This window comes from Heterocephalus glaber, unplaced genomic scaffold (genome assembly GCF_053883595.1).
Source record: "Heterocephalus glaber isolate CG9 unplaced genomic scaffold, H.glaber_assembly_v1.0 deba00000474, whole genome shotgun sequence".
Lineage (NCBI taxonomy): Eukaryota > Metazoa > Chordata > Mammalia > Rodentia > Bathyergidae > Heterocephalus > Heterocephalus glaber.
The window spans coordinates 1739086-1752393 of record NW_028258146.1 but is presented as its reverse complement, the minus strand read 5'-3'; the positions used below and the strand labels follow the sequence as shown (position 1 = coordinate 1752393).

The following is a 13308-nucleotide window of genomic DNA, read 5'->3' as shown; positions in this document are numbered from 1 at the left end:
GGCCATCTTATCAAAGAGCACCCACAGCACTTAGTACTTCCTAACTGTGCTTTGTGTTTTCTTTTTAACATTTATACTGTATTTACATATTTCATTACCTGTTTATTGTCTGTCTTCCCTCTAGAATATAAGCTCCATGAAGGCAAAGACTTTATCCTTGCATTAATCTCCAGCATCTAGAACAGTGCTTGGGACAGAGTAGGTGTTCAATAAATACTTTCTGAATGAAGGAAAGGATAATTCCTGTCTGATTATTTAAGACCCTTCTGGTCAGAGGAATGGGGTCTGTATATCTGTATTATAGTATAAAGAATGCACTGACTTGGCAAGGGGCTAATGACGTGAGGTCACATGGGAAAAGTTGACTTCTAAACAGCCCTTACCCAGCTGGTACAGTCCCTGTTTCCACCGCTGCCTGCAAGACTCTGTCCTGAGACTGCACCAACCAGACTGCCCTCCAGTACTTTCAGGCCACCAACGCATAGCTGCTACATATTTCTAGGTTTTGCCTTTTCTCACTTCCAACCATCACCCCACTCCATTTGCCACTATTCCTGCTGTATTCACCTCCAGTAAAAATTGAACATGCAACATCCAAAAACCCAAAATTCAAAATGCTTCGAAACCAGAAACTTTTTTTTTTTTCAGTACTGTGGATTGAACCCCGGGAGCACTGAGATACATCCTTAGCCCTTTTTAAAGTTTTTTATTTTGTTTTTATTTTTATTTTGAGGCAGGGTCTCACTAAGTTGCCCAGGCTGCACTTGAACTTCAGATCTTCCTGTCTCAGCCTCCCAAGTAGCTGGGATTACAGATACATGCCACCATGCCTGGCTTAATATCAGAAACTTGCTGACATGATGCCACACGTGGAACATTTCTGCACCTGACCTCGTGTGGGCACACTCAAAGTTATATAAAGGTATTTCCAGGATATGTGTATTAGATGTATATGAAACTAATGAATTTCATGTTTACCCTTGGATATCATCCCCAAGAATTTCATTATGTATATACAAATATTCCAAAATTTGAAACATGTTTGATCCAGAGCACTTCAGATACAGGATACTCCATCTGTATGTGGAAGACCTGTTTCACTGACCTGCTCATTAATTATTGCCCTGCTTCCCCACCATTCAACTATAAACTCGGTCAGAAAAAAATGTCTGTTACTCATACGAAGGACAGAAGGCAATCAGCGTCTAGGTGAGAGATGCGCCTTCAGTGATAGGATTGGATGGTGGCTTCCAGGCAGTGGCCAGAGGCAGTGGAGCACTGGGAAGGGGAAGCCTGGCCCATGCAGCACCATGTGATGGAATGCAGGACAGATGCACCTTGCTTCCTACTTTGTGAAAAGAAAATTGTGAAGAGTTGAGCCAAGACAAGTTCTTATCATTTCTTCCTAGTTTCACGCATTCGTCAGTCTTTGTTTTACAGGCTGTGGTAAATTTTCATCATTTCCTGTATCTTCAGGGCTTTGTTGCCTCAAGTATTGTACTTAATAGCAGAGTCCATAGTCAAAGTAACTTTAAGTTGGATTCTTTGCAAATGTTTTTCTTGGGTTCTTTGTGCTTGCAAGGCAGGTGCAGTGCCACTGAGCTAAATCCCTGGCCCTTTCTTGGGCTCTCTTTATCACTCTCACTCTTCTTTTTCAAATACTTTAGCAGAGAATCTATTGCCTTATCTCCATGCTCATTCCTAACATCTTCTAGAGTCATTGTTTTTACTCGTTCTCCCCATATTCATGCTCAGTCACCTTCAGTGAGTGGCTGAGAGCCGCCATCGTGCACCCAGGTCAGCATCATGACTGTAGCCCCTCCCTCTGTGGAGCTGCCCAAGAGGTAGAAGCCAAAAGAATGGGAACCTCAATTCAGTGGATGAAGAGGATGAAGTTCAGGGTGTAGGGAAAAGCTAGTCCTTTTTCATTAGACAACAGCCAGGGGGCGCTGCAGGATGACACAGGAAGCAGGAAGAGGCAAAGCAGTATCTGATTGAGTAACCTCTCCCAACCTCAGCATCAAAGAACAGGCAAGATGACTAAGAAGATTCTTTGAGAAGATCAGCAAGACAAACATAAACAAGGCCCTCACCCTTCCCAGCTTCAGCAAACAGACAAACACAAAAGGAGTCCCAAACCATACAGGTAAGCCACTGAGCCAAGAAAGTGGAGTGGGCTAACTCACCAGCCATTTATTCTATTACCCTCTGATTACCCTTTGAGCAAGTAACTACCTACCTCTGGTTGCTGTGCTGAGCCTCCTTGTATGGGGCGGGGGCAATGTTCAGCCCCAGCTCCCAAAAGTCTGCTCCCTGTAGACTTAGGTGTTGGGCAGGAGTTGTGGCACCCTCCAGACTCAGCCAGAGTCCTCAGGGAGGGTCTTCACTATTTCCAGGCCCCGCCGGCTGACTTGAGGTTGCCTCTGCTCAGCTTCATTGGAGTCCTCTGCATCTGCCTCACCATGACCCTAGTTCTTGTGTCCTTTGATTAGATTCTTTGTGCTCTTACTTCTAGGCTCTGCTTTGTCGTGGAACTGGGCTGGCTATAGGCCTTCTCTCTTAGTTACTTTTCTCATTGCTGGACAAATACCTGACAACCAAGTTAAAACCTCAGTTTGAAGAGGTTTCAGTCAGTAGTTGGCAGGCTCCAATGCAGGGTGCCATGGCAGAGAGATGTGCAGAGGAGCTGTTTCATGGTGTGGTACATAGAAGACAGCAATCAGCAGCAGCAGAAGCAAGCCTGCCTTTCCCTTTTATCCCAAACAGGCTACAAGCCTTTTGGGTGGTGCCACTCACATCCAGGGTGGAGATCTGTCTTCAGTAAATCCATTCAGCCACACCCCAAAACATGCTCATTCCAATCAGTGGACTAATTTAGTACCACATACCTTTAATCCCAATATCACACACCCTAGATCCAGGCAGCTCTGAAAATCTCTGCCTATGAGCACATGAGGCTTTGGGAAACACCTAGATATAAACCATAATACCTTCTATCTCTACTAAGGGGATCTGAAACAAAACAAACGGAAAATACAACTCAACCTACAGTGCTCCTTTATGGTGTGGTCCAGTACTGATGCAGCATTCTGCTGTGTTTCTGTGTTCTAAACAAAGAATTCAGCACAGGCAGTTGGTCTCCAGGCCAAACACTGAAACAGGGCAGGTGGGGGGACTTTAGGCAGAGGGAGCAAGGTGAGCGAAGGTCCAAGTGAAGCAACATCAAGTGTTTGAAAAGCAGTTCTGCATGGCTGGAGTATGAGAACCAGGCAGGTATGGAGGATGTGATTCAACAGGAAAACAGAAGGACCAGACCTAGAGGATTTCATATCTGCCTAAGGCAATAGGGAGCCATTGAAGAATCAAGCTGGAAAGTGGCTTGATCAGTTTGTACTTTCAAACGAAAATGCAGGCCAGAGCAAGGAAGGTGGAATAGAAGAATTGGAGAAAGTAGGTGAACAACAATAGGCATGAATCTGAGCAGATGAGGGAGAGAGAGGGCAGTGGGAAATGCACAAGCTTGATGGGAGTGACTGGTGGAAAGAAGGGTCTGAGGTATTCCTGGGATCCCAGCTTGGGAGACAAGACAGCACCATTCACTGGGATGGAAGTCCCTGCTCCATTTCCTCTGCTCTTCTCCACTTTGCCTATGGTCACTGATGTCCTCAATTGCTGATCTCAACTTTCAGGAAGACCCAAGCTGCCTCAGCCTGTCCCCACCCTCAGGCACACACAATCCTGTCTTCCCCAATATGTGTAGACCTCTGATGGCCTGAGCTGCCTGGAATCTGTCCACTGCCTGACACATGAGAACAGGGTTCCTTGGCCAGTGCCAGCTGCGGTCTCCTGATACAGAGCAGTGTGCAGGGAAAAACCGACTTGCTGAAGATAAGTTGCTGGCCTTTGGGCTAGCCTCATGGTCTAGGGCCTACCTTGGTCAAGAGCTCCATACCTGAAAGTTTCCTGGGTCAGGAAGCCCTCCCTACACTCCTTCCACCCTTCTTCCTGCCCACTTGAGTCTCTCCAACCTGAATAACAGCAGCTTATTCATAAAAGTACCTGGATTCATTTTCCAAATGGGAAAAATTGGACTGTTCACCTTAAACCTGACCTACCAGGTGGTCTGAATAAACACTTGTTTGCTGTCGTGCTGGCACAGGCCTGTAATCCCAGGACTCTGAGACTGAGGCAGGAGGACTGCAAGATTCAGTCCAGCCTGGGAAACTTAGTGACTTAGTAAAACCCTGTCTCAAAATTTTAAAGAAATTTTTAAAGGGCTGAGGATGTTGCTCAGTAAGAAAGCCTTGGGTTCAATCCACAGGACTGAAAAGAAAAAGAAAAAAAAAGACACTTCTCAAAAAAGGCTATATAGAGGTGGGTTCTGCTGATTGGAAGCTGTGGGGGCTGTGCGTTAAGAAAAGTAGCCATGGAGAACACTGAAAACTCAGTGGATACAAAATCCATGAAAGATTTAGAAACAAAGATCATACACAGAAGCAAATCAATGGACTCTGGAATATCCTTGGATAATAGATACAAAATGGATTATCCTGAAATAGGTTTATGCATAATTATTAATAATAAGAACTTTCATAGAAGCACTGGAATGTCAGCTCGATCTGGTACAGATGTAGATGCAGCAAACCTCAGAGAAATATTTATGAACTTGAAATATGAAGTGAGGAATAAAAATGATCTTAAGTGTGAAGAAATTGTGAAATTGATGTGCAGTGTTTCTAAAGAAGATCATAGCAAAAGGAGCAGCTTTATTTGTGTAATTCTAAGCCATGGTGAAGAAGGAATAATTTTTGGAACAAATGGACCCATTGACCTGAAAATATTAACAAAATTCTTCAGAGGGGATCTTTGTAGAAGTCTAGCTGGAAAACCCAAACTTTTCGTTATTCAGGCCTGCCAGGGTACAGAACTGGACTGTGGCATTGAGACAGACAGTGGTATTGATGATGACATGGCGTGCCAGAAAATACCAGTAGAGGCTGACTTCTTGTATGCATATTCCACGGCACCAGGTTACCATTCCTGGCGAAATTCAAAGGATGGATCCTGGTTCATTCAGTCACTTTGTGCTACGGTGAAATTGTATGCACACAACCTTGAGTTTATGCACATTCTTACTCGGGTTAACCGGAAGGTAGCAACAGAATTTGAATCCTTTTCCTATGACTCCACTTTTCGTCCAAAGAAACAAATTCCATGTATTGTGTCCATGCTCACAAAAGAACTATATTTTTATCACTAAAAAATGGTTGACTTTTTTTAAGTTTGTATGTCAAGTGAGGAAACAATATAAATGATACTGTATTTCCTTCTCTAATTGAATACTTCAGATGGTAGTTTGAATCATGCCATTTGCCCAGCAAAAGAACCACAGTCCGGCTACCTCAGGCTCAAAATCAGGTAGTTGAAATTGAATTTAATTAGGAATAAATAAATATGGATATTGGAATAATCTTGTGAAAAGATTATTGTAATTTTACATATTTCATAATTAGCAACATTTTGTGATGATATGCTATGAGTTTTCAAGTAATTATGAGGAACTTAAACATTGCAGTAATGAATTTTAATGATACTCCCCCTACACACTTGAGACTGTGCACTCTAGTAATTGTTGTACTGTAGAAATGATGATGTGGACTGATGTGTTTTACACCTTGAGGATCCATGGGCATGGTCAAAGGTTGAAGCTTTATTTTAGAACTGATGTATGAAAAGGAATCAAGTGCATTTTAAAATCACTTACAGCTCATGATTTTTGTGATGTTTGTTCTGAGAATGTATTTCTTATAAAAATAGTTATATTTACTATTGAGAAAGAAAATATTTCAGAGAAAGTATGAGTAAACTGAGTTGATTCTTTTAAGGCTAACATGAAATATAAGTGGAGAGACAGAGTCATAACTATAAGGTGCTAAGATCTACCAGCATGTTTCTTCTCATTTGTTCTTATGCAAGTCAGGTGAAATTTACACACCAGCAAAATATCTGAAGATCTACTATGTAAAAACCTCAAACCATTACTAACTAGGGTGATATGAAGAAATTCTACAGGAACATACTAAAATATCATCTGCATAAGACACAGTGAAATGTAAAGAAAAAACAATAAATGGACCAGCTGGGCAAGCTGTAATTTGAGAGAAGATGGTTTGAGCCTGAGCAAAGATGTGGCTCTGTCCAAACCAGGCAGAGCTACAGATGCCACTTCAGAAAAAGATGATTGCCAGATGATTCCTTCAGGTGCATACAGTGTGTGTAGAAGATAACTCCCAAGGGATGTGAGAAAGTAAACCAAGTGAGAAACTTCTAAAATGAAGCTTTCCTGAAGAGTCACAAAAATTGTAATATTCATTGTAGTATAATTTGTAAGCATGCTATTTTCTGTTGAAGTTTACAATCAGTGGGAAAATAGTGGTAACATTTTGTACTGTTACCTGAAATGAAAGGACCACAGCACATAGGAGTTTAGAAGCATCCAATCAGAGCCTCTCTGGTGCATGTGGGGAAACTACAGGCCAGAGCTTAGCCCCAGCCAGGGAGGCTGGGCTCCAAGCTTCCTTGGTTCATGGAGGTGTTCAGCATTGCTGACTGCACCCATGTGCTTCACCAGCTTTCAGACCAACCTAACGTTTCACGAGAACTTTCTTTTGGCTCAAAGAAAGGAACTGACATTTATAATTGACAACTATTTGTTTTGATAAGATCTATTAACTTTTTCTAGGTAAATGTAGCATGTAATGATATCCTAAGGTGGGTTTTTGTGTGACAATTTTGTAAAAGTTTTTTAATTTGCATTTTTATTTCAGAACATAAATTCAAACTTAAATTTAAAAAAAAAGGCTATATAAGTTGCCAATAAATATATAAAAACTGCTCGCTATCATTAGCCATCAGGGAAACGCAAACCAAAACTACATCTAGATTGCATCTCATCCCAGTTCGAATGGCTTTAATCAATAAAATAAAATAAGATAATCAGTGTTGGTGATGATATGGAGACAAAGAAACTTTTATACACTATTGGTGGGAATGTAAATTAGTACACTATAGAAAACAGTAAGGAGTTTCTCAAAAAACTAAAAATAGAACTACCATATAATTCAGCTATCCCATTCCTGGGTATATATACAGAGAAAATGACCTGGGAATGGTGGTGCATGCCTGTAATCCCAGCACTCAGGAGGCTGAGGAGGAGGATTGCACTGAGTTCCAGCTCAGCCTGGGCTACTACATAGTGAGTTCAAGACCAGCCTGAACTAGACAGTGAAACCTTGTCTCAAAAAACAAAACAAAAGGAAGTGAAGTAATTGTACGAGAGATACCAGCATGCTCATGCTTACTGAGGCACACTGTTCCCAACAGCTGAGACACAAAATCAGCCTGGATGCCCATCAACAGATGAATGGATGATTAGCTGGGTGTGGTGGTGCACACCTCTAACCCCAGCATGTGGGATGTGGTCATTATTGCCTGGGCAGCTTAGTGACTTAGAGAAACCCTGTCTCAAAACAAAAGGGGCTGGGGAGGTAGCTTAGGGAAAGGCCTTGTGTTCAATCCCCACTATTACAGATAGATAGATAGATAGATAGATACATAGATAGATAGATACATAGATAGACAGATAGATAATAAAAATATGGTATATATATATATATATGCACAGTAGGATATTATTCAACTATAAATAAGAATGAAATGCTGTAATTTGCCATAAATGGGTAGAACTGGAAGACATCATGTTAAATAAGCCAGACACAGAAAGACAAGAACAAAGTATCACAAATACCACATACATGTTCTCTGTCATATAAAAGCTTAAAAAAATGAGAAAGACCTGAAAGCAGAAGGACTGGGAAAGATGTGTGGGAGAGGGAGGAAATATGTCCCATTAATTTCCACAATTAATATGTATTAATAATGAATAAATCTTGACCCAAATCATGAATAGATGCAGATCCCTCACCCTGCTGTTTAGCACTTATTTACCTTCAAAATATGTATGATCTACCAGGGACCAAACTAGAAGAAAAAGTCCTCCCTACTAAGCTCATTGTCTGATTGCACACAGCTAATCCTATATCAGTGTACCTTCATGAACTGCCATTAATAAACCTTCCTGTTTCAACGCAGATCCTGTACACATTAGGAAACTCAACTAAAACTGATTTAACCAAGAAAAGGAACGTGTTGGTTCCTTTAGTTGAAAAGTCAAGAAGCAAGCTAGTTTCAGGCATGGCTTGTTCCGGGGGCAGGTTTGTCTCTCCACCTTTTGTTTCTCTGTCTCTTCTTGTTGGTACCACTTTTGGTAAGTGCTCTCCTTTCTCTCTCTCCCTTTCTCTCTCCCCCCCCCTCTTTTTTTCCCCTCCTTTTCTTGATGTTAAGACCCCAACCCCCTTAAACAACTATGTATGTCTTTATTCACATATATTCACCTACCTTGACTGATCCAGTACATCCCTGCCCTTGTGCCTGAAATATCACCAGAAGAAAATACAAAGAACCAATAACTATGGTCGCTTTTAGGGCTGTAGAATGAGCTGGATAGGAGACAGCCTTCTATTCTATTGGAGACCCAAGATTTACGGTGAGTGTCCATTTTTGTCTCACTTATCCTGGCTCATGTCAGTCTGACCCCATGTGCAGTGGTCTTTTCACATGATCAAAAAGGGAGAGGAAGGGGCAGTACCTTCCAGTTTGGTGCCCAGAGAGACTTTGCAGTCAGGAGCTCTGATGAACTGGGCACCCAGGAGCAAGGAGGGAGCCCCAGGGCCTTGGAGAGAACTGGCCAGGGCCCCTCACTCTCCCCCACGTACAGCCAAAATGGCAAGTGGGCGCTTCTGTGCCTGGCAAGGCTGTCGTAGCCTTCTCACAACCTGTGATCAGCTCAGGTGAAGAAAAACCATGTTTATACCCAGGCCCAGGTCAAGGTCAGTCATTAACACAATGGCAAACCAGGGCACTTTATTACTACAGGGGTTCTCAAGCCAATGTCCTGTTTAGGGAAGACAGTCCCACGGTCAAGGTGCAGGCCAGATCTCAGAGCCCTTGAACCATCACCGTTAAATGTCAGCAGCTTTCTTCCCTAATGTAATGTCACCCAGAAGCCACCTCCAATGTGTTTTAGGAATCCATTGAGGGAAAACTCCTCTGGGTTGAAGAGTCAGAAATGAGTCTCCAAAGTCCATTTCTTACAGTGGACCCCCTACCCTACATTTCCATGGGGAGTGCCAGACAAGGTGAAAGAATGCTCCCTGGCCACAGCAGTGTGGCTGTGGGCACCAGCTCCTGCCTAGACACTCCAGGAAGGAGGAGAACACCTGCTACAAGCAAGGCTCCTGGGCCCCGGGAGGTGGTCCTCTCCTTCAGAATTGTCCCTGCTCTCTCATCTAGAAAGGGACACTTGGCATTCTCCAGGAGGTATTTTAATGCTAATATGTTTAGTAAAAAGAGGAGCTCAAACAGATGTGATCCATTTGGCAAGGATGTAGTTCATTTGTTAGCAAGTGCAAACGGCTGGTTGGCAGGATATTAAATATTACCTTGGCTATTCACAAACACTTCATATTTCAAGAAAGGCAGGGAGGCAAGGGCTGCATCCAATAAATCAGCCATTGTCAAAGAGGCAGAAAGAGGCAAAGATCTGATAAATCTATGTCATTGTGCTGGGAGATCAAAGGCCCTAACATATGTATTTGTGCAACTGGCATTCTGGCAGACAGCTAGAACAAGCCAAGGTCTGGGATAGCTGGAGAAAGACAGAATTAGCCCATTCGAATCTGCAATTAGGTGGGTCTCAGGAGCAGTACAGGCGAATGTCAGAGACTGAGTCCTCAAGCTGGCTGTACCTGCTGGAGGGATGGGGTGGAGCATGAGAGGCAGGGCAGGAAGGGCTCCCTTGATGTCCTCCACTGAATTCATGGTGCCATCTGGTCCCTGAACCTGCCCCAAGACAAAGGCCACTTCCGTATATGCATTGTAAATATGGTCTGTTTAAGGACTACTTTTCATTTTAATGATGTCATTTAAAGTTCTAAATTTTGATGGAATCTCATTTATCAATTTTTTTCTTTTATACATCTTGTGTTTTGTATCCTAGGAAGTTCTTGCCTACCCTAAATTCATAAACATTTTCTCTTATAATTTCTTCTGAAAGTTTTATACTTTTAGGCTTTCATATTTAGGTTCATAGACCCCTTCAAGTTATTTTTATGGAAATAAAGGGTTGAGATTAATTTTTTATATACGGATACCAGGTGTTCTAGTGCCATTTGCTGAAAACACTATCTCTTCCTCGGCTCTTGAATTGAGTTTATATTCTATAAAATGCTAATGTTAAATAATCTTTCAAAACTCAATGGACCATATATGTGTGGTTCTATTTCTAGATTCTGTGTTTTATTCCAATGATCTGTATGTCTTTCCTTACACCAACACTGCCTTGATTACTGTAGCTTTAGAAGAAGTCTTAAAATTAGGTACTAAACATCTTCCAACACTGTCTTTTTTTTCTTTTTACTTTTCTAGGTCCTTTGTACTACTACATAACTTTTAAATTTCAATATCCAGTTCTTCATTTATAGCAAGTATACACAGACCTGAATTTTTATATATACCTTGTGTTTTCTAATCCTGCTAAATTCAAATACAAGTTCTAGGGGCTCCTAGAGATTTCTTAGTCTTTTCTCTGTAGATGATCATTTCATCTACATATAAAGATTTTGCTTCTACCTTCCCAATCCTATCCTAATTGTGTGATTTTATTGCCAGACTATTTTGGTTTGGGCCTAGGTTTCAAAGTTTAATGGACAGATAAAGAGTAAGCATATCTGCCCTTGTTCCCCACCTTAAGGAGAAAGCATTGTATCTTTTCCATTCATATAAGGCGTTCTCACTGGAAGTATGGAGTATATGTCTTTCATCTGTTGAGAAGGTTCTGTTCTACTTCTAGCCTCCTGATAGCTTTTACCATGAACAGCTGTAGAATTTAGTCCAATACTTTTTCTCCAACTAGTGACAGGATCATACGGCTTTTTCCTTTCCTCTGTTAAAATGATGACTTTAGGGGGTGGATCTTCCAATGCTGAACCAACACTGCCATCCCTATAATAAAACCACTTTCTACATCCTGCCAGATCTGACTTCTAATAGTTTGTTCTATTAAACAAATTTCTACCTATCTTCATACTTTTTTTTTCTATTATCTTTATCCAGTTTTAGGATTAGCACAATGTTGATTTCCTAAAATGAGGGAAGAAGTGTTCCTTTTTTTTTCTGCTTTAAATGTTTGATATAATTTATCAGTTAAAATGTATATGAGCCTGCTGTTGTCATTTAGGTAGGTTTTCAAGCTAGGAATATACTTGCTTTAATAGGTGCTATTCAAATTTTATATTTCCTCCAGAGTTAGTTTCATTAATTTGTCTTCCAAGGTACTTCTTAGAAGTTGTAAAATTTATTTCAAAACAGATTTTTGAAATATACTTTTTATATCCTTTTAAATTCTGTAAAATCTGTGGTAATGCCTCCTAGGTCTTGATATTGTAATTTTAAAAATGTATAATTGATATTGTATAATAGGAAGTAAAGGTCTAAAGGAGCAGCGGAAGTGGGAGGGGTAGGGGAAAGGAAACATGGGAAAAGAAAAAATATAAGAAAAGAAAAAAAATGGAAACAAAATCTTTGCAAATAGGGAAGGGTGGAGGGGGTGAAGGGAGGGCAGGGGAAGGGGAAAAAAAGTAAGAACCAATATACTCATGTAATGGTACAAGATCCCAATGATGTATGTAATTGTATTTTATACCTAAAATGTACCAATAAACTTAATGGGAAAAAAGGAAAAAAACACAAAGGCCATTTCTGGATAAACACCATCAGCGATGGCCACTGGTTCCCATCTTCCACAGGTGTGGTGAATGTTGGACACAGCAGGAGGCCAGGTGGCAACCTCAGTTTGTGGAGGGTCCCAAATTAAAACAGAACTCTCGGGTCCCATGCTGTCCTTTGCTACCACAGGCCTCATTTTCTCTGCCTTTTCTCCACTCTCTCATTTTGCTCTCCCTTTCTTTAACTTTTCCATTCACTTACCTTCTCCCCAGCCTGTATTTTAGACGGGTCAGGTTCTGACAAGTTGGAGGCTCTTGTGTTACTAGAAAATTCCAGACAACTCCTTCTAATAGCTCCTGTCACCACACCCAAACTGTTCACCACAGCAGTCAGGACCTCAGCATAGACATGTTCCCTCCAGGTGGCATGCATGCTCTTAGCCAGAGCAATCCTTTATGGCTTCAATAAGAGAGTTCACAGAAGCTGAGGATGCAGATTCAGGTAGTACATACAGCTGGGAAGTTGGGGAAGACTTGTTTCAGATACAAGCAGACCCTACCCAGTGCATAGCTATAGGAGTGGGCTGAGCTAGGTTTTCTGGAAAATGCCATGTCACTCCCTTCTTACCTAGGGTGTTTGTCACCTTTCCATCACTGGAACAAAATACCTGACACAAATCAACCTAAAGAAAAAAATATATTTTGCCTCATGGTTTCAAAGGTTTCAGTCTTTGATAATCTGGCTCCAAGGAAGAGTCATCACAGTAAAGGGCATGGAAGAAGAAACCTGTTTACTTCATGGCAGCCTGAAAGCCAAAAGTGTAACAGCCAGAGAGCTAGGGCCTGAGGACAGGATATATACTCTTTAAGTCATGCCCTAGCAACCTGCTTCCCTCGCGTCTCATTATCAGCACAACCACCATCATCTCTTGCCTGAGTTTCTCAAATAGGTCTTTACTTTCAACCTTATCTCCCTATAGTCTGTTCTTGACACCACAAGTAAAAAGATAATTTAAAATCATAAGTCAGATCATGTCACTCATCAGTCCTGCACCCTACAAAATTCCCTATCTTATTTGGCATAAATGACCTACAAACCCCTCCATAATTAATTTCCCATTACTTATCTGACCCCATTCCCCAAGACTCTCTCCTTTCTGTCTACTTCAGCCACACTGGATTTTCTTTCCTTTTGCCACAGAAAGAAGCAACATTTAATCTGATGGCTTCTGTATTAGCTTGGGTGCTGGAGTCCAGGGACTGTAGCAGAATACTCAGCTCACTTTTGTCCGCCACAAAAAGATTTTGGAAGATGTTTTAGCTAGGATGGGCTAGGTTATGCTACAGTAACAAGTAGCCCCCCCCAAAATTACTGGCTTACTTATATATAAAATCATATAAGTATGATTTTTATTCAAACCAGATGCCCACCACAAGTGAGCTGAGGTTTCTACTGTTTGCCTCT

At 41.4% G+C, this 13308-nt stretch overlaps 1 protein-coding gene across 1 annotated transcript; it reads left to right on the top strand.

Moving 5' to 3' along the window:
* The first annotated feature begins 4321 nt into the window (after positions 1-4321).
* On the top strand, positions 4322-5794 carry LOC101696390 (caspase-3). The gene has a single exon (XM_013067804.3). It carries the CDS (start codon positions 4427-4429, stop codon positions 5258-5260), a length of 834 nt encoding a protein of 277 aa, XP_012923258.2. The 5' UTR covers positions 4322-4426; the 3' UTR covers positions 5261-5794.
* The last annotated feature ends 7514 nt before the right edge of the window (positions 5795-13308 follow it).

Excerpts from the sequence above, each read along its gene's own strand:
- LOC101696390 (XM_013067804.3), top strand. The coding sequence starts at position 4,427 with ATGGAGAACACTGAAAACTCAGTGGATACAAAATCCATGAAAGATTTA.